At 43.6% G+C, this 27225-nt stretch overlaps 1 protein-coding gene across 1 annotated transcript in view; it reads right to left on the bottom strand.

Moving 5' to 3' along the window:
* KCNT2 (potassium sodium-activated channel subfamily T member 2) overlaps positions 1-26366 on the bottom strand; it is a 240259-nt gene extending 213893 nt beyond the window's left edge. Inside the window, exon 1 of the mRNA XM_063298399.1 lies at positions 26269-26366. Within this exon, the coding sequence (XP_063154469.1) occupies positions 26269-26363 (95 nt within the window). The 5' untranslated portion in view covers positions 26364-26366. The remainder of the gene's footprint in view (positions 1-26268) is intronic.
* Between the last annotated feature and the right edge of the window lie 859 nt (positions 26367-27225).

The raw sequence follows: 27225 nt of genomic DNA, 5'->3' as shown, positions 1-27225 counted from the left end.
ATTGACGGCCAGCCCCTCAAGGCAGGGCCGATTAGAAGGCTCACAGAACCACTGCAACTGACAACGGGAGACCACACTGAGTGGATCCAGCTTTATGTTACTGCATCGCTTAATGTGCCGGTAATCCTAGGCACACCTTGGCTGAGGATCCACAACCCCTTGCTGAACTGGACTATGGGAGCAATCTCCTTCCCAGCTGAGGAATGCCAGCACCACAAGATTCAAGCTGCCCCACGCTCTCCAGCAACCAACACAGTCACTGAAGCAGGGGAGGTCCAGTTGCCAGCCAAGTATGCGGATTTTGCAGACGTTTTCAGCGAACAGGCGGCCACAGCACTACCCCCCCATAGGGACTGTGACTGTACCATTGAGTTACTACCAGGAGCCAAAGTTCCAGCAAAGAAACAATATTCCATGTCTCCCAGGGAACTCGCCACCTTAAAGGATTACTTACACTCTAATCTCCAAAAGGGATTTATCCGACCATCTACTTCCCCAGCGTCTGCTCCGACCTTCTTCGTACCAAAGAAGCCTGACCCATTGGCACCTGCACCCCAGGAGACACCCATGAGAGTAGTACATGATTTCAGTCCCCTCAATAAGGTAATAAAAAGAGAATCCTATCCTCTGCCATTAATCTCGGATCTGCTAGATCGCTTACAGAGGGCACGCATTTTTACCAAGTTGGATCTCAGGAGTGCGTACAATCTCATCCGGGTGAAAGAGGGCCACGAATACCTGACTGCTTTCGACACCAGGTTTGGCAAATTTGAGTACCTTGTTATGTCCTTTGGCTTGTCTAACACAGGAGCCATATTTTCCAGATTTATGAATCACGTTTTTGCTGATTTATTAGATAAGTATCTGGTCGTTTATCTAGATGACATATTAATTTTCTCTGAGGATGCCACAACTCACGTAACCCATGTACGTAATGTTTTGCAAAGACTGAGAGAGAACAGGTTGTTCGCCAAGCTAGAGAAGTGTGCCTTTGATTTAACTGAAGTACATTTCCTGGGCTATATAGTATCAACAGAAGGCATATCCATGGATCCTGCTAAGGTCCAGGCAATTCTCTCTTGGCCACCTCCCCGAAATGTTAAAGAGGTACAAAGGTCGTTAGGATTTTGTAATTTTTATCACCGTTTTATAAAAAATTACAGTGACCGTACTAGACCCCTCACACAGCTTTTGAAGAAAGGCTCAAAATTCATCTGGGGGGAGAGACAGCAAGCAGCCTTCCAGGAATTTAAGCAGCTCTTTGCATCCCAGCCGCTCTTAAGGCACCCTGATCCCACGAAGCAATTCATAATGTATTCAGATGGTTCAGATATTGCCATTGGGGCAGTGTTATTGCAATATACAAACAAAGCCGAGAATACATTGCTGCCTTGTGCCTTTTTTTCACGCCTACTCTCACCAGCAGAGAGAAACTATGATGTTTTCAACAAGGAGTTGCTGGCAATTAAAGCAGCATTCCAAGAGTGGAGGCACTGGCTAGAAGGGGCGACCTTTCCTGTGAAAGTTTGCACCGATCACAAGAATTTACAGCTTCTACAAAACACCAGATCCCTCACCCCACGCCAGATCAGATGGACCCAGTTTTTCTCCCGTTTCAATTTTGTTATTTCTTATGTGCCCGGGGCGCAAAACTGCTTGGCAGACGACCTGTCTCAATCCTTTCAGGCAAGCCCCACCGCTCACCAGGAGGTACAGGCTACTATATTACAACCTCACAACTTTGATCAGTCTATGAGGGGGAGCCAGACAGAGATTTTAGCAGCAGGCAGACAAGCAGAGGACCTATTTACAAGAGCCAGAGCTCAGCAGCAACAGGACCCATACACCAGGGCCCGGATGGATGACCTCCAGAGGGCCCCGCAAGACAATGCCTCACCATTCAATGTGGAGGCAGGAATACTCTGGCATAGTGGGTGGTTGTATATCCCCCCTTCATTAAGGGAAGAAGTACTGAGACTTTGCCATGACCACCAAACGGCCGGCCATGGAGGCATTTTCAAGACTCTCCATAGAGCTCTGAGAGACTACTGGTGGCCCAAGATGGTTGCAGACATAAAGGGTTATGTTGCCTCTTGTCACACTTGCAGATGAGCCAAACCTCTCCCAGGGAGGCCCACAGGCCTGTTGCAACCCCTACCCACCCCCAGTCAGCCTTGGGATACTGTCTCCATGGATTTCATCACTGATTTACCACCGGTCCAAGGGCTGACTTCCATACTGGTGGTAGTGGACCTTTTCACAAAGATGGCACATTTTATTCCTTGCAAGGGCCTCCCGTCTGCACCAGCCACAGCACAGTTGTTTATGGACCATGTCTTCAGGTATAGAGGCATGGTTAATCATGTGGTGAGCGACCGAGGCCCACAGTTCTCTTCCAGGTTCTGGAGGGCCCTTTTCCAGTCATTAGGGGTCCAGATCCACCTGTCATCAGCGCATCATCCTGCCAGTAATGGGCAAGCAGAGAAAATTAACCAATGGTTACAGCAGTATCTCAGGTGTTACACCACTTATCAGCAAGACAATTGGCCAGCCCTGCTGCCCATGGCAGAATTTACTTATAACAACTCTGTACAGTCATCTACCCAGATGTCTCCGTTCCAAGCACTCTATGGGGTTAATCCTCAGGTGTTGCCCACCTCCTCCCAGCAGGGAACTGTCCCAGCCGCGGCTGATTTTCTTAAAGAGCAACAAGCCGCACAGAAGTTGTTAAAGGAGCAGCTGAACAGGGCAAAGACTGTTTACAAGAGAACTGCAGATGCTCACAGACAGGAAGGGCCAGCGATTGCGGTAGGAGACAAGGTGTGGCTCTCTACCAAATTTTTGAAATCTACCAGACCATCCAAGAAATTGGACTCTAAGTTTGTGGGGCCTTTCACTGTAGTACAGCAGATAAATCCAGTGGCTTATCGTTTACAGCTGCCAGCATCCATGAAAGTCCATCCAGTCTTTCACAGATCATTGCTAGCCAAGGACCCTCCCCCAAGTGCCTTATGATCACAACTGCCCCCCCCCACCGCCAGTAATTGTGCAGGGGGAGGAAGAATACGAGGTTGAGGACATTCTGGTCTCTAGGAGGAGGGGAAGGGGCATCCAATATTTCATACACTGGAAAAGGTACCCCGAGGAAGAGCGCACGTGGGAGAATGCCAGGGATGTACATGCTCCAGCACTGGTTCATCGTTTTCATCAGCTTTTCCCTCACAAACCCAAGCCTCGCATTTTACCCGAGATTCCTCTTTCGCCTGAGCAGGCTGAAGAAGCCCAAGCTGAGGAGTTTGTGAGTGTGTATTCCCCCCCCCCCCGCCTGAAGCCTTGACTCCAGTTACAGAGGAGGTGGGGGAACCACAGCCCTCCACCTCGGGCTTACATTTCCCAGGGGGGAGGGGGGCTGACCTTTCTAACTCTCCAGATGTTTTCCAGCAGCAGCCACCTGGCCCAGAGGCGTTATCTGACTTGGAGAGCAGTACTGCTTCATCCTTGGAGGAGTTTTCCTTTGAAGACTTTCCATCGTTGCCCAGTTCCCATGGGACTTTAGAAGCAGACGGCGAATCTTATCAAGACTCTGGAGGGGAGGGGCTGAAATGGAATGTGAATCTGGAGGGGAGGGTGATGTCATGAGTAAGGATGGCGAGCAGGGGGCTCCCTTCCAGACTGTTAAGCGCATGCGTAGCACTGAGGAATTGGTGAGCCATTCCAAGAGGCACAGATTGAGACCGCCTTAACCTGCGGGGTTTATATGGCTGGGTTTTCCCACGTTTGTTCAGTTTGTTAGGATTACTGTTATGTATTAGCAATAAAACATTAGAGACCAGTTCCCTGTCTCAGAGTGTTTCCTGGGAGTCAGGACAGTTTGGTTCCGCAACCAGGCAGGACAAATATAGACTTCAACGGATAGTTAAGTCTGCAGAAACTATTATTGCAATCTGCCTGCCTTCTATAGAAGACCTGTATATTGCGAGGGTCAAAAGGAGGGCAGAGAAGATATCTGCAGACCCTTCGCATCCTGGACACAAACTGTTTCAAGTTCTACCATCAGGACGGCGCTACAGAGTACCATATGTCAAAACATCTAGACGTCGAAACAGTTTTTTTCCTCATGCCACCTAATTGAACACCTAATTAATGTAGCATGATATAATGATTGACAATGTATGGTAAGACATGGCTGCTAAGATGTGACTGGTAATGCTCTGTTAAATGTGAACATATGTTAGACAACAGATGCAGTATATTGTCCCTTAATTCTCCCTTTAAATATGAGTGTTAGTTAATAGCTGTAGTATTATTTCCTTCAATTTTTTTTCTTTCTTGATTGTAGTTTTAATAAATAACATTATTACTTTATTATTGTTTATTTTTGATGTTATGTAAATATATTAAGATCTCTTCCACCGAAATCAAATTCCTTGTATGTCTAATCATACTTGTCCAATAAAGTATCCTATCCTATCCTATCCTATCCTATCCTATCCTATCCTATCCTATCCTATCCTATCCTATCCTATCCTATATAAATAAAATATGGCCAGAGTACTACAGGAAAAGACCGTTCCAACTGTGAAACTGGCTTCCAAGTGACAACACAAGACTATGTATTCAGGAGAATACATTCCTGATTCCATTTCCTAGCACACATTCTATCCTTCTTCCAAAGGTTCTCAATGAAAAGTACAGGAAGCTGAGTACACACATAATAGGTACTAAGCAGTATGTAAAAATAATTGATTTAACTGAACATGGTTACAAATTAGGATGCTTAAAGCTGTGCAGCTCAATTCAGCTATAATTTTAGGTGTTGGATCCAGCTGCTTGCAACCATACCACTTCTTCTATTATTTCTCTTCCCTCCCCACACTGCAAATACCTATTACTTGGAAAATTAAAAGTCTGTAATTCCAGTTAACTACTATCAGCCAGAGATCATTTCTACTAGCTGATCTGCCAACCCATAGTTATTAAGATACTGAAACGACCTGATAGGACCAGACCCCCACCTGTCTAGAGTCATCTGTGAACTGAGCAATTTATCTTCTAATAAGAATAAAAACTCTTGAAAGAAAGAAGGTGCAAATCATTTCTCTGCTAAAGAGCTTGGATACTTCTGAAGATTAGAGAGGTGTTTTTCCTTTCTTTTCCTTCATGTCCAATTACCCTTTTGCATCATCTGATCATACTCTAGTTTCCCCCCCCCCCCTCATTTCTCTTTCCTTTCCAGTTCAGCTGCCGCCTCCCCGTCTGACAGATATGTTGGGAAATCCTGGCCAATTTAGTATCCTCCTCGCTCAGTGGACGTCATATATCTTTTTCCCATAGGCCCATCTTGTATAATATTTATAACCGCGAAATGGGCAGTCCCCTTTCTGATGCAGATTAGCACAGACTTGGACAAGTACACCAATTCTGTGACACTCCTGAAGGACAGCTTCAACAATCCAGTCAAATAAGTGATTGCCAACTGTGAAAATCCATCGTATCTCACAGAGTAAATGCTCAGTGTGGGAATATACCACAAACGTTCTACTATTAGCCCAGGATGTGGGCTGGAATGAGAGAGACTTAATAGACCAGTTTAAAGAGAGACTATCAGATGAAATGCAGGACAAACTCATTTCTCAAGGCACCCCAGAGGCTTCATCTGCTATACTAAAAACATATTAACAGTTTTCTACTATTCCTTCTGTTTTCGGTTCTTCTCCCTCCTCCCTCCTCCTGAAACCAGACAGCAGGAAGGAGAAAGTTTCATCTCTTCTACTTCATCGGAGTTTGACGGCACCTTTCTTCCTTTATGCATGCTTTTCCAAGCAAGTTGTTCCAAACCAATGGAACTATATTTTTAACAAGGTTTTCACCATCAAAGAAGCTTTCAGCACTGGTGCCATCTCTCTGAAGGTACAAAACATTTTATACTGTTCAGCTCTCAGCTGACAAGAATTTGGAATATTTGCAAACTTCTCATAGACTCTAGACCACCAGGTCATGTCAACACTTTTTTTCTCCATTTAATACTCATATATTTTACATCCTTTGCTCATAGAGCAAGTGGGCAGATGTTTTATCACAGCTTCCTTGGATTCTGTCATTGATCTACCACATATCAAGGCTAGATGCTATGGCTAAATTAACTTCTTTGATCAGAAAGAAAATAGTATCTATATTTACGGCTGACTGGAAACCCCTTATAGACTTTTTGCATGAAATGGGAAAAAAAATGCACTTATGCTTTGTGGTTTTGATGACTAGAAAAAAAATCGGATACTAGAAAAAAGTGAGTTTCTTTTTTGTAATCATAGAGTAAGAAATAATTTTGTAATTGTATTTATATTTGCTACAAAGGAAATTGGAAGCTTCTTTCTATTTCCTGTTATCCTTTCTTTCTGCACTTCTGCTTTTTCCCTTTTTCTTTCTTTCTTTGCTTCTTTCACTCCTTATTAGTTTTAATGTTTTTTGCAAAACTTTTAATAAAATTTATAAATTAAAAGAATGTATTTTTCCATGATGGTTTGTTTCATTTCATGCTGTGGCTTCCTCTCCACTGATCTGCTTATTCAACATGTTTTCTGAAATCTCTATTTGCTTAATCAACTCATTTCTGAGAGGTTTATTTTTGAAGGTTGTTTCAACTGCCAGATGTCTTCTAGCCACAATCCACAGCTGCTTGGAGAAACGGCGAAGACAAATGCCGTATTACATAGTAAAGAAGGTGCTGTTCTAAACTACCAACAAGATCTTGGCCTAATCCTTTACCTGTGGCTCAGATTGCTCATAACAACTCAGTTCATGGTTCTACTCAGCTTCACTTTTTTAGGCCACATACACATGTCTGCTACCAAATGTTTCCTGGCCCTCTTCTATTTTAGGGGCTTCTGTCCCCCCCCCCCCCCAGGATTTGCAAAGTACTCAGTACCTCCTCAAAGATCAACTGGATCTTCCTAAAGCCTCTTACAAGCATTCTACTAACCATCATCAGCAGGAAGAGCCCCTCCCCAATGTTGTTGGAAATCACATCAGGCTTTCTGCCAGATTTCTTCCCTCCACATGGCCATCAAAGAAGCTTAGTTTATTAGATCATTTCTCATACTTGCATAGATCAATCTTATAGGCTTTGCCTGCAGCATCCAGCCATGCTGAAAACGCATCTGGTTTTCCATCGTTTGCTCCCAGCCTGAGCATCTCATTTCCCCAGTGCACACTTCTTTCCCAACTCTCATCTCAATGATGGTGGAAAAAAACTGAGATGGAAAATGATACAGGAGAGGAAGATTGGAATAGCGTATTTGTTGGATGGGCTACCCAGACACAGAGTAGCCATGGCAAGCAGCAGCAGATGTCCAGTCCCCTCGCCTCTTCCAATGGTTCCATTTGCAAAAAACTGTCAAGCTAAAACACTAGACTACCCACACATAGTTTTACCATTTGCCAGAAGTTGGGGGGGGGGGTTCCTATGAACACACCCATTTATGCATACATGTATTATTGGGAAGAGGCACATCTCTAGGATCAGTAGAAGTTGGCAATCAGAGGTTGCTGAGGTGGGAAAGCTGAGCATTGTGTAGGAGTTTTGGCTGGGTTTTTTTTTTGTATCTACCCTTACTATCTTGAAATCAGCATCACCTTCCTTCCAGTTAAATGTTTGTGACGCTTTCCAACCCTGAAGAGGAAGGAAAAAGAAAAAAAAAATCACACACTCACAAACAAAATCCCTGACAATTATTAATTTGTTCTCATAACAGGCAGTAAACAAGTATATCTGGGTAGCCCTTTCTCAGACTCTGCAGTTCACTTCATTCTGCCAACTGAACAGAAAAAAGTACAGGGGATTAACACAGAGTAGCTCCCTTGATAAAACCTATGCCAAATCCCCAGGTAAAAATACCAATGGAAACACTAAGCTGGAATCAGACATAATTGAGATGAGCTTCTGCCAAACTGCTTGGATAATCAAGTGAAAATTTCAGCAACAGAAAGCAATTTTCACCATTAGACAACTATCAAAACAACAAACCTCCAAGGTCTACAGCTATTCTTCTAGCCAGCTGCATTTACTGTACCCTTGTGCCAAAACAATCAAAACCTTTCCATTATTTCTACACCTCTACTACTGAAATTTCCCCCACAGAATATTATACTTATACCTCTAGTTGTTGTTGTAAATCTTTTGGCAGCAATAAAGAAACAAGACCATTTGCAGTTTCATATTGCCCAAATAGATGTCTACTATATTGTTTTTCTAGCATATTTTGTAGTTTTTATACAGTGCAAACAACTCTCTCTCTCCAAATCACAGTGCTAAAGAGGGATACTATAGTATAGTTTATTTTGTTACAGTAATCAACTGCAAATTATCATGTCAAGGCAAACATAAAATAAGAAGTTTGGTTGGGATCAAACTTCAGATCTGACATTCCACTTGGTGGAAAGTCAGCTAGAGACTAATAAAACAATCATAGCTTATTGCTCATTTCTACCATCTTTAGAGTACTCAAACCACCATTCTGTTCCCCAGTCCTCCTACAACTATTAAACTATTTTGCTTTGACAGAGTCAGCCAAATCTAAATGGTCATCTATTATTGTCTAAACATAGCCCAACTACCAAGTCAGCCAAAAATTAAATACAAATATGCATTTCTGAATCAGTTACCATCCATGATTGAAAATTGAGGGTCATTTTTTTGAACATGCGAACAGCTGATATCTCCTCTAGAGAATTCTTGAAACTGCTGGAACACAGACATGAATTTTAGCTAGCAAAAGAAGGATCTCATAACTAATCAAACTAAGAGTACCATATTAAAATAGTTAATAGTTACATATCCATAATTAATCAGAGTGGAGTGAAAAATCTTCCCCTCTAATTTAAAACTCATAATCACACAAAATGCATATAAACCAAACACCTTTCTTTTTCTCCTTAAACCAAACACACCTTTCTTTAGGATTGCATTCCAGGTGTGGAGGGCAGCTACACGTTCCTGAATATTCTGACCCTGTTGGTCCTACAGAAAGCCTTGAAGTCCAGGCTTTTCCCATGGACTTTGGGGCCCAGTTGTCAACTGAGCCAGCATGTAAGGGCTTATGATTCTGAGATTGATTGTAGGGGCCTTGGTTACATTACAATATTGTCTTTTCTACATATGACGGTGTTTTTATGTTTTTGTTGTGAGCCCCCTAGAGTTACTAGGTGAGATGGGTTGCTGTTTGTTTTATAAATAAATAAATACCCTATATACAAAAGGTACATATGTGGCAGCATCTCCCTACTTAAAAACGCCCTGATGTCAGTATATAACTTGTATAGACTTTATTCCATTCCAACAGAAATCTCCACTGAGTTCCCAAATAGTAATTCATCAGAAATCCAGGAGTCCTTATGAATCTGCTCCATTGCCTAATCTTCTTATTTACTGTTTGTTGCATTTATATGTTGCCTTTACTCTGGATACATTCCACAGTAGTAACCCTGTTAGGTAAGTGACCCAGTGTCAACTTATTCCATAGTCAATCAGGAATTAAGGTAGAGCAACTTTTCATCTGGCGTACCAGTTACAACCCCTCCTAGAGCAGCAGTCACTCAGGCCTCAAACTACCTTTCATCTGAACTACTGTAGCCTTCTGGACTACCGGGGCCTGTTCTTTAAAAACATTCAGAAGCTACTGCTAGTTCAGAATGCAGAGCCCCCTAGAACAGTTATGGGTGCTTCCCATCACTCCCATATAGCATTGCTGCTGTGGGAGCTCTACTCGTTACAGTAACAAGGAAGGGGTTGTCACTTTTAAAGCCCTTCATAATTCAGGGTGTGGTATCTGGGGAACCATCTTCTCCCAATAACATCTGCCTGCCCAATAAGACTAAATAGGATGGCCTCTCTCCACATCCCCTCATTTGAAGAAAGGCATCTGTAGAGGCCACAGAACTGTGTATTCCTTTTTGTTGCTCTTCCTCCTCCAGAACAGCATGCCCCCAGACACTTGAATGGCCCTTTCCCTTTTGGCATTTAAGAATCTATTAGAACATGGCTACTTAAGCAGGCACTGGAGTCTACATGTTTCTGTCTTCAAGTTACTGAAATTATTAATTGTGACTTATCAAATGTATTTTATTCCTGGCTCTTATACAGATATTTTTATTATGAGGTTATATTATGAGGTTGTTTTCTTTTCTTTGTTTTTATCCCAACTCATGGAGGGGGAATTGTATGCCACTCAGAATCGGTTCTGATTGGAGTGGCCTATAAGCCCTGTAAATGAATAAATATATGCATACATACCTCCCTCACTGGGAGTAGGTAAACACTTAAAGTATGAGAAACCATCTGTTGCAAGCTGCCAATCCCACTTACATAATATTCACGTTCTCCTTCTGCTTTCCCAGTTACTGATCCTATTGATCAATGCTCTTGAGCTTCCAAGGAAACCTAGGCTTCTCCAAACAAAGCCAGGAATCTATTCTTCAAGCCTTTTCATAATAAAAGTAAACAGACAAGTTTATGTTACATTGACAGTTAGTACATAATGAACATTTCTAATCAAGTCTAAGCATATTCTACAATAGCACCAACTCAGTAAAGGCTATCTATACAATTCTTTGGTATATTTATACTTGAGGAAGGGTGTGTAGGCACATAAATTTAAAAAGACAGTGTGGGCAAACCCAATGCATGAGTCTGAAATGTTTATTTGTGTGAGCATGAGATATACACATTAGGTATTTATTTGTTCTTGTGTGTGCCGGAGATGTCAAGACCATGTAACATCTGTAGTATCCTACAATAGTCAAATAAACCCACTAGCCCTGCCCTAGAGATTCAGTAATGGGTATAAGACTGTTACAAGCTTCATTAGAACTTTGTCCGCCCCCCACCCCCAGCAATTGTTCTAAAAGTTACTGGATGTGAAACCTATGGGAATTACAGAATCACACTGAGAATGGCTGTCCATTATTATAAGTACTGTAATTCATTTATACCTCCTGTAATATAATATAGCAATATTCAGAAAACATTTTGTTCAGTTATTGACTCTGTTAACCATCAGTGCAAAGCAAAGGAAAAAGGAGGAGGAGGACTGGGCAAACTTGAGGTCAATATTGTAAATTGTTGCTTATTTTAAAATCCAGTAGTAAAGTCCGTTTTTGCAACTCAGTCTTATGAGTATCTACTCATTAAATCCCATTGTACTCCTAGATAAGACTCCTTTGGATTGGAATTTTGCCAGTTCTGCAAGATTTATACCGAAGATTTATTAAGTCAAGTAAGCAGCGGTATCTCAGTGCACCAAAGCTGGAACACACCGTTCTAAGGGGAAATCCCAGAATAAGCCAACAGATATTAAAGTAGTCACATAAAAAGACTAAATATATGTGTGGTTCAAAGAAATCATATAAACAGTCAGGTTATACTCAAGACTTACAATTAATATTTCAAAGCTCATTTAAAGCATTAATATAAACTGAAAAAAATGTATTTTTATGTTTCCAGATTTACCACAATTTTTCAAATACAATTTCTAAGTGTACCAGAATAATCATTAGAATGCACTTATAAGTCATACAGAATCTCCTCATTCCTAAAGTATCTGTATTACTTCATTATGGTATAATTACTTTTATTTATATCATGGAAAATCTTCCTCCTTGCCCCCCCCCTTCTGTATCTTTAAAAAAAAAAACCTCATATGCATCCTTTTGAAGAGTCTGCTAACAAGATGTTCTTTCAACTCAATGAAATCTTGCTAATGTGGAATTTCTTCAGTTCTCCTCATATCAGTTTGCTTAAAATAGCTGACCACTCAAAATTCTTACAATTTGCTTATTATTAGTCAATGTAGCTGTAGAAAGTATAGAGGATGGCAGACATAGGGAAGACACGTTACCAAGGCAACAATCAGATCAACGTGGCTTGAGCCCATATAAGAAAGTGGTTTACAAAAATGCCCCACACAGCCCCCCTCTCCCATCCTCATGAAGATAAAAGGGGGAAAGGGGAAGAACATTCAGAGTAGCAAGGTTCTTTTACTATGGCTGTTCTAATAAAAGTAGCTTTAGGCAGGGCCGCAACTAGAGGGGGGCAAGCAGGGCATGTGCCCCTGGCGCCGTGCTGGGGGATGCCAAAATGAGCACTGGGGGGGCACCAAAATGGGCATGGAATCCATGTTTGCCCCGGGTGACGCAGACCCTAGTTGCGGGCCTGGCATTAGGCCCACGCAGTGTCCAGTTCTTCGTCTGCTCTACCTTATAGGGCTGGCAGTAGCTGTACATGTCTTCAGTACAAGTATCTTCATCCTAGATAAGAAACAACTGCACCACAAAATTGCTTGTATATTCCTAGAATATACCTTTAACTCTACCAAATAACTTATGTAGCACGTCCTTGATATAACAGTCCTTGACTGTTCTAACAAATCCAAGATGGCGACCGAGAGCAAACGCTGGTCGCTGCTTTAGGTGGGAGACACTTTACAGTTACTTTTGCGTCTGATCCCCCACCACCCCCACCACCCCCACCACCCCCTGGCCTCCCCGCACCCACCTTGGACAGACTGGGGGGTGTAGAACCCCCGGAGTGGAGTGGATGGGAGTGGCAGCAGTGGACCGGGCGGTGAGGTGCGGTGAGCTTGGCTGGGCCCTGACAAAACGGCGGGCGCCAGAGGACTGCGCCGGTAGCACGGCAGCGGACTGGGCCAGCGACGCGGCAGCGGACTGGGCCGGCGGCGCGGCGGGCAGTGCGTCGGCAGACCTGGCCAGCGGCGCAGCAGCGGGCCAGGCCGGCAGCGTGGCAGGAGACTGGGCCGGCACTGCGGCAGGCAGTTCAGCAGCAGACCGGGCTGGTGGCGCAGCAGCAGACCAGGTCGGTGACACGGTGGCGGGATGGGCTGGCAGCAAACTGGGCCGACAGTGTGGCAGTGGACTGGGCTGGCAGTGTGGCGGACTCTGGAGGGCCTCACTCACGCGGGGAGCCTTGGCAGAGTGACCTGGGGTGACATCGGTTTGTGGGCCTGGGACTATCTTTTCACCCCTTTTTGGCCGACTATGCAAACCCTGGTGGTGCGGGCCTTGGCGAGCTGCAATGAGATGGAGGGGCTTCAGGCTGCGCCAGAGAAGAAAGTGACCGGTTGTTGGCCTTGGTGTGGCAGACCGTGCTGGCAAGGAGTGGGGAGTTTAGTAATAAAAACTTACCCATCCCCCCCAACCACCCCTGAGGCAGCTGGAAGCTGTGAGGGTCCTCAAGAGTGAATGAGAGACTCTTCCCCAGGGTGAGAGATGAGAGGGGGAGTCTGGGAGTGTGTTTGTGTAAAAGGGCACTCAGCCCCTGAGTGAGAGACAGGGGGTGGGTAAAGAATGAATGAGTGCCCCCTGTTGAGCAGTGAGAGAGTTCGAGGGGGGGCATAGCGAATGGGGGGTTGATGGTTGGGCCCTGACGGTGCCGAGAGCGGAAGCTGGTGCGCCGGAAGGCCTACCATCGCCCTGTGGGAGATTGACTGTGAATAAGGATGTATGAATGGAAGGAGGGAGCCCTACTTAGAGCCAGAGACTCTCAAGGTCCAGGAGTGGGGGCTAATGGATCAGGAGTCACTGGGGGCTGTAGGGCAGGGCACATTATTGAGGTGGTGACGGGTAGGGGATGTTATGGCAGGAGCCGGAGGGCAGGCCATCTTCGGGGAAGATGCCCCCAGTGTTTGCTACCGGTAGCGTGTTCCAGCCCTCTGCGCTCAGACCCAGGCCCTGGTCAGCAGATCCATAGGGGCCCTGGTTTCCGGCTGCTGCTTTTTAATGCCAGGTCAGTTAATAACAAGCCCCCCCTCATATGTGACTTGATCACTGAGGAGGGGGCAGACCTGGCATGTATTACTGAGACCTGGCTGGGCTCTGAAGGGGGGGGGTGCCCCTTTCGGAAATGTGCCCAGCTGGGTTTACCGTATGGCACCAGCCAAGATTCCAGGGTGGGAGAGGAGGGGTGGCTGTTGTCATCCGAGAGTCTCTTGTGGCCTCCAGGGGCCGTGCTCCACAAGTGGCCAGCTGTGAGACCCTGTTCTTCAAGTTGGGCTCCCGAGAACAGCTGGGAGTGTTGCTGCTGTGCCAGCCTCCCTGCTGCGTGGCAACCTACCTGCCTGAACTGCTCGAGGCCATCTCGGGGCTGGCAGTGGAGTTCCCCAGGCTCATGGTTCTGGGGGACTTCAACCTGCCATCCCTGGGGCATGCCTCAGAGGCAGCTCGGGAGTTCATGGCTACCATGGCAGCCATGGGCCTGTCCCAGATAATTCGGGACCCAACTTGAGACAGTGGCCTCACCCCGGCCTTGGTTTTCTTGTCAGAGCAGTGGCAATGAGATCTGAGGGGAGAGTTACAGCTGTCCCCTTTGTCATGGTCAGACCATACCCTGGTGGCCCTGAGATTCTCTTATGCCACCCCTCTCCACAGGGAGGCAGGATCCATTCGATTGGTCCACCCCCGGTGACTGATGGACCCGGTAGGGTTTCAGAGGGAAGTGGGGGTTATACCTGGTGATCTGCTGCATGGGCCAGCGGAGGCCCTAGCTGCAGCCTGGAATAGGGAGGCGGCCGGGGCCTTGGACAGGATTGTGCCTGTGCAGCCTCTCTTGTCCCATCAAACCCGGCATTCCCCGGTTTACAGAGGAGTTGAGGGTTCTGAAGAGGGTTAAGAGACGCCTAGAGCGCCGCTGGAGGAAGACAAAGACTGAATTCGACCAAACACAGGTAAGAGCCGCTATTAAGGCCTACCTTGTGGCGATAAAAATGGCAAAACATCATTACTTCTCCACTTTTATTGCACAGAATGCCGCCCAACGGCCCTGTTTAAGATCACTCGATCCCTTTTGGGGAAGGTGGGCTCAGTGACCCACCTACAGGGCCATGCAGAGGAATTTGCTGAGCATCTGCAGGACAAAATCGCTCGGATCTGCTCCAAGTTGGACTCCAGGTGTGAGGCTTGGTCTGGAGAGATATCAGGGGAATGGGCTTACCCAGTTATCTGGGAGCAGTTTGATCCTGTTGGACCTGAGGAAGTGGACAGGATCCTACGGACAGTAAATGCCACCACATGCCATCTAGACCTGTGCCCCTCCTGGCTAGTAAAAGCAGCCCGGGAGGTGACATGTTGGGTCCATGCGATGGTTAATACATCCTTGGGAGAGGGGGTGTTTCCGGCGACCTTTAAAGAAGCATTGGTGCACCCCCTCTTCAAGAAGCCATCACTGGACCCTACTGTTCTGGACAATTTTCATCCAGTCTCCCACCTCCCCTTTTTGGGGAAGGTGTTGAGAAAGTGGTGGCTTTGCATCTCCAGAGTGTCCTGGAGGAAACGGATTATCTATACCCCTTTCAGTCAGGTTTCAGGCCTGGTTATGGGATGGAAACGGCATTGGTTCCACTTATGGATGATCTCTGGTGGGAGCGGGATGGAGGCAGTGCATCCATCCTCGCTCTCCTTGATCTCTCAGTGGCTTTTGATTCCATCGACCATGGTATCCTTTTGGGGCGGCTCAGGGAGTTGGGGGTGGGTGGCGTAGTTTTGCGCTGGTTCACCTCCTTCCTCCAGGGCCAGTCCCAATTGGTGGTGATAGGGAGCGAAAGATCCAACCCTCAACCCCTCCTCTGTGGGGTGCTGCAGGGTTTGGTTCTCTCCCCTCTCTTATTCAACATTTACATGAAACCACTGGGTGAGATCATCCATCACCATGGGATGAGGTATCATCAGTATGCTGATGATATTCAATTATACATCTCCATCCTGGGTGAAGTAAGTGATGCCATGACTACCCTCTCCGAGTGTCTGGGGGCTGTGGGGGCCTGGATGGGGAACAACAGGCTTCAATTGAACCCTGGTAAGGCCGAGTGGCTGTGGGTTAATGGTTCTTCTGTATCCGGGACATTAACATCTCTGGTTCTGGATGGGGTTGCACTGCCCCAGACAGACCCGGTGCGTAACTTGGGGGTCCTCCTGGACTCATGGCTCCTGCTCAAAGAGCAGGTGGCAGCCGTGGCCATGAGAGCCTTTGTGCAGCTACATGCTGTGCACCAGTTACGCCCCTTCCTGGACTGGGAAGCCCTTCAAACAGTCACTCATACCCTTGTTATCTCTCATATAGATTATTGCAATGCTCTCTACATGGGGCTACACTTGAAAAGTATCTGGAAGCTCCAGCTGGTCCAGAATGCAGCTGCGCGAGCTGTTTTTGGTGCCCCCAGAAGGGCACATGTAACACCACTGCTGCGCAAGCTGCATTGGATACCAGTTTGCTTCCGGGTCCAATTCAAGGTGTTGGTTATTACCTTTAAAGCCCTACATGGCATGGGGCCAGGTTACCTGAGGGACCGCCTCTTCCCCATTACATCAACCCGTCCCACCCAATCGTTCAGAGACGGCATGCTGCGGACCCCGTCTGTAAGAGAATTTGATCTGGCGGGGTCCAGGAAGCGGGCTTTCTCTGCAGTAGCTCCTGCCCTGTGGAACATGTTGTCCCCGGAGGTGAGATTGGCCCCATCGCTCCTGGCCTTTCGGCAGAGTCTGAAGACCTGGTTCTGCTGCCTCGCTTGGGGTGGAGAGGGGAATAGAGTTACATGGGGATGGTTGATATAGACCACTCCTCCCATACTTGGACTGTTTGAGATTCTTCGCCACCTGGATTCTTTATTTTTACCTTTATTTATATTATTTATTATTGTATTTTTATACTGTGTATTTTATGGTTGTTGTTTTTAATCGATTGTTTTAAACCGCCCAGAGTCCCCTGACAGGAAGAGATGGGCGGGGACAAATTAGACAGACAGACAGATAGATAGATAATAGACAATCTATCCCCACTTTGCTGCTCTCCACAGCTTCTGCTACCCTACTGCCTAGTGCAGCCAACCGCCTAGTGCAGCCAGCTGCCTTTATCCCGCTCTGGATTCTCCCCAGCCGATGTCATCTTCCAAGACTCCAGCCAGAGAAGACCCCATCAGCAGGCTGTTTTTGCACATTGCATTACAGAAACAGCACTGCAGAAGACAAGAGAACTGCAAATGTTACCCCAAATTCCACTGAACCCCACTTGATTTCTGTCACCCATGGCCCGTTCACTTCAACTGTAATGTTCCAGGAAGCTGCTCCCACCACATCCCCACACAAAATGTCATGTTGTACTGAGGCCAAAGTCACAAGCACACTAATAAAATTACCTCCAGGAGTTGCCCCCCCCCCTTAACAATTTAATTGTCTTTTATTATTAGAAGTGGAAGGAAGAAGGGGAAAAACGTTCCAACAAAAACACAAGCCAGGTTGTCCTAGAGAATTTCAATATCAACCCCATCTATATAAATGTACAAACTGCAAAGCCTGAGCTACAACCAACCTCTTCTAAAACTTGAATGGGACCAGCACCGGCGGCACAAGGGTGATCAGATCTCCAAACCCTGTTCCCTTCATAAAATGGACAAGCTATGAATCACCTAAGCACTGAAAGAAAAATGTTAGGAAGTAGAGGGATGTCAATTAATTGTTAATTTAGAATCATTAACATGCATGGCACTTAATAAAACAGGGACAGCTATGAAAGGAGAAATAGTAACAAAACATGAACAAGAGGGTGAATGTAAATAGTGCTTTCTCTTAAGAGAGGCAGAGGCAAGTCTCTATCCATGTGTTCATATAACCCTTTAGGAAAAGTACAGAAAGGCGTCACAAGTGACACACTTGTGACTTACCATTAATCAATGTTGGACATCACTCTATAGCTGAGCTATCTGCTTCCCAAGGGACTACAATGTTAGGAAATATTTAATGAAGAAAAATTTCTTATCAGTGAGGGCTGACAGTTTCTATGGCAATGTTACCAAATTTTCCCTAAAAGCAATCATGTTTCTATGAAAATAAGTACACACCAGTCATCCACATAAGTGGCAATATCACAGCAAAAACAAAAAGTTATTTCCTAATTGGCTCAGCCTTTTGCAATTCAGATCCACGAAGAAATCTTTCAATCTCAACTTAACTGGCAATTCCAGCTGACTGCAGCTTTATGCAATTCCCCTCTCTCTTTGGTTTCTTTTATTGATTGGAGGACCATATTGTTACATTATCAACCCCTCTAGGTATTTCAAGCTAAAGAAGACAAACATTTCCGTAAACATAATACCAGCCATAATAGTTCAACGAGGCAATAGGTGTGTTGGTGTTCTTTTCGGAAAATTTTCTGAGCATGCTCTTCAACTCAGAAAACGTATTGTACCTTCTATGCTCCTCCAGTTCTGCTCTCAGTTCTCAGCAACAAAAAACACAGATTCCTTCTTCAGAAGCCCGAGATGCATACATAAACTTCCACACGAACTTTCATTTAGGGTATGCTGCTAACAGCATGTTATTAGCTGCCGAGGTGGAGAATCAGGTTCCATAGTTTATGGGAAAGTCCTTCACCTCTCTCCAAAATTCTGTGTGGTGATCAGCAATATTAAAGGTAAGATGAAGAACCGAATCCCCTAATTTCATTTTGTAAGGTATGTTGTCATGGTCCCTGTTCCAATGTTCCTGGAAAACATCGTAACGGGTTCCCATGCCATGGGGCTGACATGGGTCGCTGTACAGGAGGGGGCTGCTCCTGTTCCTTGTGCCAGGCTGCAATGCGAGGAGTGAAGAATGAGGAATGCATGTTTGGGTTATCTTGCCTTGTCAAGGACGTTTCCCGCAGACTGGCAGGAACCGTTAGGGGCACCTGGGGCATGGAATTGTACTGACTTTGGGGGGAGGGATTGGGAGTTGCTTGGGGATTTATTGGAAGACATCCCGCGCTTTTACTATTCTCAGCTTTGTTTGTGATCCTGCATACTATTCATTATTAAATCAGATATCCATGAAAGCCTTGCGAGTCTGATAGTGATTTTGAATAGGCAATCATTACATATGTATTATTGAAAGAAAAAGTACAAAACGTGTAGAAGTAATTTAAAATCACAATGGGAGTCTCCGTATGTTATGGGGCCAAGAGGTTTGCAAATGCATTTTGGGGAGTACATAACCTTGTATTTTTAGCTAAAACAAATCACATACCTAATTTAGTGAAATAATAGCATGGAAAGCAGCTGGCAGTGAGAAGTTTAACTGGATGGACTAGTAAGTAAGTAAGTTCATTGTTGTTACCACAGGTCATAACATATAACGTACCATAAAATACAATAAAACAACAGTAGGATAGAAAGATTGTAAAATGAAGTAATAAAAAGAGTATTAGATGGAAGGTTAAAACAAGATAAAGCCAGAGCTACAACTAAGAACTTAAGTATTTCTTTCTAAGTTTAAATAACGGCAGAGCAAAAGTGGGAACCTGTTGCCAACAGCTGGAAACATGTCTGCAAGAAGATAGTTCAACTGTTCAAGGCCCAAGCCCTAAAGTTCATCTACCATCAATAATTTGGCTGTAATCTGATTGTAAATGTGGCAGTGGAGGATGTAATGAATAACATCCTCCATTTAACCAACATCACAAGGACAGAAATGTTGCTCAGCGGGGCATTTGCAAAATCTCCCTTCGAGATATGTGGAGGGCATGGTCTGCAGATGAAGGGATGCAAAAACCCTTCTCAGTGAGGCACTGGTAATGTTAGGCAGGTACTGGGAGAGGCTTCTATGTTTTTTATAGTTATGGTACCAAGATGAAAATTTGGATTATAGTACTGCAGTGGCTTCTTTATTGGAATCCCTTCCAAAAAGCTTATCTCTAATACTTTCTCTGTTCCAAGACCAAAGTTCTCCCAAAGGTGGTAAGGAATACATTTGTAGGATGGATGACAAAAATTTGGTCCATTGATTCCCAACTGTGTAATGGAGAAAACAGCATTTGGCAAGGTGGGATTACTGAAGGATTTTTAGTCTGTGGAGTCCTTGGTGCTCTCTGAGCCCTGTTGTTTTCTTGCAGACGTTTCATTGCCAGACCAGGCAACATCATCAGTGCCACTGAGTGCACTGAGGATGTTGCCTGGTGTGGCAATGAAACGTCTGCAAGAAAACAACAGGGCTCAGAGAGCACCAAGGACTCCACGGTTCAACCCTGAGCTACAAATATTTGCTTTGACTGATTTCTAGTTTCTTATAATGACCCAACAATGCAAGATGTATTCTAATGCCAAATGGAAGGTAGCCCTACTTCCATCCTTAAATAAGCAGCAAGGGTGCTCTTGCCCAAGCTCTTCCTAATGAAGTTGCTTTGGATTACTTCCAATTGGGCAATAACCTTCTCATCCCACCCCAGATCTCAGCCCCATACAACATCTGGGCTTTCAAGTTGCCCTGGAATATTTTAAGGGCAGGGGCTACCAACTGCCCTCCTTTAGAATACATGGACTGGTTGGCTTTAAGGTTCAAGAAAAGGCACACAGCAGAAAAAGCATTAGAGTAACCAGATTCATGGATATTAAACCAGGCTTTAACCATGGTTTGCTGAAGTCATCATGGTCTGTCAGTGGCATATCACTATTCCATGATGGGTAGTTTCACATATCATGCCAAACCAAACAAAGCATGTTGTAACTTGGCATTTTATGTGAATCCAGCCAGTGAGCAAACAGATGTATAAAATATATTCTCATAGCCATTTACTGAGTTCAGATCCATTATCTGGTTGTTATCTCACACTCATTTTATTAGAAGAAAAATAATGAACTCGCATTTTGCCTGAAACAAGATCTTCAGAGAAACACAATCATATGAAGATCCTCGACCTGAATGTAATAGTTAGTTCAAAACTATCTATATACTGCTAAATACTTATATAGTGAGATGGGCATATAAATTTGATAAAATAAATAAAACTTTCTGTGTTTGTCTGTTTATAACCTTCAATTAGGCAAAATGGTGCATCATAGGGCAACAATTTTTGAATCATTTACCTCAAATGGGCTAACTTAAAGATTGGGTCCAAAATCTGGGACTCTTTACTCCTGTGGGATTGAAATTTGGCAAAATTGTGGCCACTTCTGGGTCACCACACCTTCCGAATACACTTCACAGAAACCCATAGGTTGCATGGCACAAGGGAAGTTGGGAGAGGTATATCCCCACCCTCTTTCCCACCTCTCTCTGGTTGGTGGCAAGGCCCAACGGGCAAGCAGCAATTGGCTGCTTGAAACCGAAGCTGAAATTCGAAATCTCTTAACGGCAGTGGGTGGCAAGGAAAGGACGAGGGAGTGACTCAGATGCCTGCTGGTGGGATAGGGAGCAGGGGTACAGTTTTTCTCAGTCCATGACTCCCTTTGTTCCCCCTTCCCCCAGCAAAGTGGCAGGCAGTTCCACAGGTCAGCCAAGGAGGAGGAGTGATTTCCAATGTTCCCTGCCAGCTTCCCACAAGCAAAATTAATGGGGAAGCTGGCAGGAAGTTGGAAGTCGCTCCCATTCTTACTGCTTTTTTGCCCACCCATGGTCATTCTGTTTCTTTGTTTAGGTAAGGAAATATCTCTGAAAGGATGACCCAACCGGTCATGGGTTGTCTAGTATTTAATTAAGTTCACGTAAGTAACAGGAAACATGACCAAACTGAATACTTCAGTTTTATATAACATACAACTTTGATTTTTGTAAAGGGTGTTGGCTACTGAGAAATTACTTGACTGAAAGCACCTAATAAATCATTCCAGGGAAGAAATGGAAAACTGAAGAAGGCTCCACTAAAAGCATAGCTGATGACCGTGGCAGAATGAAGAGCTGGTGAATAGACCGGCTCTTTGATAACTCCTCTCCGGACACGGAGAGGACTTGAGATCACCCACCAGTGCTCCAGACAGCTGCTCCTCGTGAGGAGACCACAAGACAACGGTCTCTGGCAGGTTTAGAGTTCTGGGAGATGAAGGAATAGCCATCTTGCTGAAACTTCGGTTGGCGCGTTCAAAAAGAACACTGGGTTTGCATACTTCCTTTTCTAATAACTTTGGGAAATTGCTTGTTAACTGCTTTTCAGCTATTAGGAACCTTTTACAGCACCAGGTAAGTTTCCTTCAATCCTTAGCAAAAAAAGTTTTAAATACAAGTTTAAGGACTTAAAAATATATATTAATAAATAATAAACAGCAAAAGGATAATTCGAACGTTGATTTTGGAAAGTTACAAACAGATGGATTTGAAATAAGATTTTGGAATTAATTATAAGAATCTTTCCCATGGGAAAATGCTTTTGTTTTGAATTCTCTTCAAAAAAAAAAAATGATAGGATGAGACTTTGAGGGTTGGACACTAGAGAGAAGATTATAATTAAAAAAGAACAACACTTAAATATGACTTACTAATACAGAATGCAGCAAAATATTTTAACATTGGACATACTGAAGGATATTTTTGAACAATGGACCCAGAAGTTAATTTTAAGAGTGTCCGTCTCTATAGACAGACTGTGTTTAAGAGATGCTATGGATGACAAATAACTTTTCCTGGACAAAACTGAGACTGATCTGAAAGTAGATTTAAAAATGACAGGCTACAAGAATGATATGAAAAAGATGTTACATTAGACATACAAAAGAAGCCAGCTGATGTCTTAATAATTAAAAGGGATATACAAATAACAAACCAGGAGGATAATTTTCCTATATTGGACTTACAAAACAGGCTTGTTAAACCTCTGAAAAATTTTGCGAGAAGGGACAAAATGAAAAGAAATCAAGGTCTAGGACATTATTTGAAGCAACTAAAAATCAAGATTGTTAAAAGTGAAAGGAAGGAATATAAAGTTGGTTAGGGTTAAACTAGATATGTTTTAGCTCTGGTAATCCTTAATGGACTTTTGCTAATCAGAACTAAATGATGAGGCTTTATGATAAGAGATGGGATATGGAAAGAAGAGATCATTTATTGTATCTTAAGAGAAGGTGCTAAGTTACTAAAATTGTTTATATTTGTTGTGATGAAGAGGGAAGTCATTTTTTTATATATTTCTTTTCATTTTCTTTACTATATTCTTATTTTTTTCTTTTTCTATTTTTCTTTCCATTTTTTAAAATTTTCTGCACTTTCTATTTTTTCTTTTTTTTTTAGTTTGTATTAGTTTTCATCATTTTAATTGTAATTTTTAATAAAACTACTATAAAAAAAGAAAGCACCTAATACATCTATCAGAGCACTGGATAATGTGTTGCTAACAGTAATATATCATAATTTAAATAGGATGAACATCAATAAAAGCTCCTTAACACTGTTTTTATACCATTCTCACTTTCCAGTACTCACTTTGAATGATGCAGCCAGAATCATCTGTACACTTTTTGTAATTCAAGTGGCTTGCTCACCATAAAACATCAAAATTGGGAAAACAAACAAAGTGGCTTCCCTTAGCATTCTTCTGTTTAATAGCAAGCAATTTGCTTTTTATCACTTCACGACTCATATTTCAATACACAAAAGGAAATTAAGAGACATGGAGTTTGTGTAGTTATATATCTCATCTGTTCCTCTTCCTCAGAAAATTCAGTGTCTGATATAACCCTTTGGTTCACGCGGCTAAGTTTAACCATGCTTAACCATCTTTCTTTTTAATAAACCACAGTGCAGTGCATGAATTCAACCAATGAGTGACACAAGGGTCAAATTTTGTACTTGGATTTGATAACCAATCCTACATGTATGGTTAACAGAATTCTTGAAAGGATGGACATCAGATGTTCTTAGTTAGAGGTATTAAAAAATGAGGGTTCATTGGCCTACATGATATGGTCCTGTGACCAGTTGGTACTTTTTGGTATGGTATTTTAAAGTATATAAATAAATTCATGGGAAATCCTTTAAATGTTAAAGATGTTGATGTGATCCTGAATTATATACCAAAGCTTTGGAATCTGACTGCATATCAGGAAATATGGTTCTATCGTGCATGGGGGTGGTTAAAAGTATTATATTGAGAAAATGAAAAAATGATATTATTACAGAGGTTAAGGATAGCTTTCGGAAATGTGTAACTTACCTGTCTTGGAAAAAGCAATATCCTCTACTAGAAGCAACATGTACTATTTTGGCAGAGATTGTATGATATTTTACAATAATGTTTTGTATTTGATTATAATCTAATACCATGTGGTATTAGTAAACCAGTGACTTGATAAATTTAAAGTATAAGGTAGATTTTTTTTTTTAGACTCTTGGATTTTTTTTCCCTTCTCTTTTTCTGGTTCCTATCATTCTTTTAAAGTTGGGCTTATATTTTGCATTTTTTTCTAAATTTAAATAACTTTTAAAAAATGAAAAATGGTTACCAGAATTCTGTAGAAGTGAAGGAACAACTCTTTGCCCAAAGCTTAGACCTAAAAGGTGCTCAGAGGCCACCTCCAACTTCAAAGCAAGGAAGAAAACTGGGACTTGTCACACTTATTTATTTATTTGTCATATTTCTTTACCGCCCATCTCATAATAACAACTCTTGCTCAAGGGGTTGAGGCATTCAACACAGTGAGTGTTAATTTGGATCCTTCTTCATGACATGAGGCAGTCTGGACTCCTGCAAACAGTGAAAAGGCACTGATGGTGTTCTTCAAGGTATTATGAGGAATATAGGAGAAAAGAGCATATCGTAGGGCCACATCATGTCACTCAAACATTAATCTTCATGAGATGTTACAGAACCATCCTTTCAGCTCTGTAATTTGCTTTGAATGGCCTAGCATACCAGTTTCTTTCCTAGTAATGTGCAATAACCAACACATTCAGAAAAAAAACTCTGACATAATTATGATTTTCCTGAAGTCAAAAACTGAGGAAGGCCAGAAGAACCACCTCACAACATTGGCTACCTGTCACTACTACACTGATATTCTACAGATGATGATGAATATAATATCAATTTTCCCTAAGATGCAACCCTTTACATGCTTACCCTGGAATAAGCTGCACTTAATGCAATAAGCATTATTTCTAGTAAATGTGTATGTGGTTATTTTATGTTATATGGGTAATGTACAAATATATTAAAATATATTATAAAAGGTAGAAATTATATAAATTATTAAAATAAAATAGGAGGCAAGGTAAAAGGTTGCAGGTGTTTAAACCTAGCAGCACACTGAGTGAATTTAGAACAGTTCCTTATCTATTTTGCTTGAAGCAAAAAGGAACCAATGTTTATTTCAAGGAAAATACATTAAACTGCCCATACATTCAAGCAATTATGACCTCCAGCTTTTAGCAATAAAAAAGATTCAGCCATAGCACAGAATTTTAGCCTAATTAATATACAAAAATAGCAAAATGGACGAAAATGTTGATGGACATTATTTAGCTCCACCAGGCAACTGTAGGAAAACTGTCCAATGGTCCCAGTGAATGGTCAGGGAAGACCTGATGCTTCAGCACTAATAAAGCTAAGTAGATGTAATTTCTCCATATTTATTCCCAGCCTCTGGTTGGAAGATCACCAGAGCCTAATAAGAGAATGCAAACATGCTTAAGAGAGGTTTCTAAAACGGACTCTTATTTTGTAGAAATGCACTACTTATATAAATGTCCATTATTTTTCTCAGGGAAGGGACACGTGACGCAGAAGCAGCATGCTTAGCAAGGTCGTGTATTTCAGAAAGCCTACAAGACAGGGTGACAATCATTACTAGCAGATTAACCTTTTCTTTCAAACAGGAAAGTTAACTGATATTGATGTCTTCTCCAAGAATTAAAGGACTGATGAGCATCAGTCTGTCTTCAGACATAACCAAATATGGAGAGGCAGGAAACACCCAAGAGAAAAGTGAGGTATAAGAGGATATGGCACTTGGATAAATAAAAAAGAATAGTGGGTAAGAAGAGGGCTAACTCACTGCTGGACTATATGCATTTACTACATAAACCCATATTAGTAGCAATATAATATATACATGCTATATAGGCAAAACCATATTTGTTCAGGTGTATTCGTGCCATACATACTTCTGTGCACATGAATACCCACAGCACATGTATGAATGGACAAGAAATACCAATATGTGGAAGGAGCATATGCCTTGTGTGTAAATGGCTGAGGAACAAGGGGACCAATAAAGGGTAGGAAATACATCACCAAAATTAATCCTTAGGCATATATATTATGGATATTATACAAGAGATGTGCAAATGTCAGGTGCCTCGATGTATTATTCCTACACTCCAGAATTAGATTCTTTCTCAACCAATTGCAATATAGAAGAAATAGAGCCACACGTTCCCTATTTCTAGGAACACCCCGTATTAAACGCATCATCGCTCCCCCTCCCCTTTCTGTATCTTTCTTTGCACAAACGCTTCACCTCGCCTACTCACCTATCATCGTTCTGCCATCCCTGATCTCCCAGTAGCAAATCCCGGAACCTGTATCTTGGAGGAAGCGGAGGAACCTCATTCTCCAGGTCTACCATCCTGAAAGGGAGAGGGTAAAAGCACTCCACGCAAGGTACTAGCAGCAGCAGCAGCAGCGGCAGTAACAGGCAGGCAACACAGGGACCAAAAGAGAAGCTTAGCCCGTGCTTAGAGGGCCCAGGATACCGAAGCGACTAGGCTGTTGCTTTCGCATAAGTGAGCATGCAAATCTTCTGCACCTGCTGGGAAAGTTATTTGAACCCCCCTTCCTTCTTTGCAACCTATATCGCAACAGGAGGCACAGGAGGGAGGGCGCGCGCGCGCGCGCGCACACGCACCGCAGCCAACTGGCCAGCGTCTCCAGATGCACGCGCAGGTCTCTCAGCCTGCCCGGATCGACAACAAAGGGTCGCCTGCTGCCGTCCTGGCCATCCTTCCCGGCCATGCAAATGCCGTTTGGAGCTGCCGCTGAGAGCTCAGCCAATCGGGATTGGCCCTCAGGAGCACAATAAGGTGACGTACCGGGAACCTCCCTTCTCCGCCAATAGCCTTTCCTCCTCATTAATATTAGGTGGCTAGAAGGGGGTTCTCTCTCAGGCTGGAGAAGGGGCGCGGCTGGGTGAATGGAGGCAACCCGAGGAGATGAGTGACAGGTGACTCGTCCTGAACCGTGCTTAGTGCTACGGCTTTCTTTGTACAAGAAAGGCAGCTGGTCGGCAACTGTTGCTTGCGCGGCCAGGTATCGAAACAGTAAATGGTATTCCCCTTCTGCCTTCAACACAGGATGGGGGAAAAAATACAGAAGGGCCCCGCGCCCTTCGCCCAGAAAGACCCCTGGAGCTCCCAATCCTAGGCGGCCTCTCTCGTCTCAGCAGGTGAAGGAGCAGGAATAGTACAAGCAAGACAAGACGGGTCCGCTTC

Source organism: Candoia aspera, chromosome 3 (assembly GCF_035149785.1).
Source record: "Candoia aspera isolate rCanAsp1 chromosome 3, rCanAsp1.hap2, whole genome shotgun sequence".
In the NCBI taxonomy this organism is placed as follows: Eukaryota; Metazoa; Chordata; class Lepidosauria; order Squamata; family Boidae; genus Candoia; species Candoia aspera.
The sequence above is the reverse complement of the archived record's forward strand: the minus strand, read 5'-3'. Positions and strand labels throughout refer to the sequence as shown.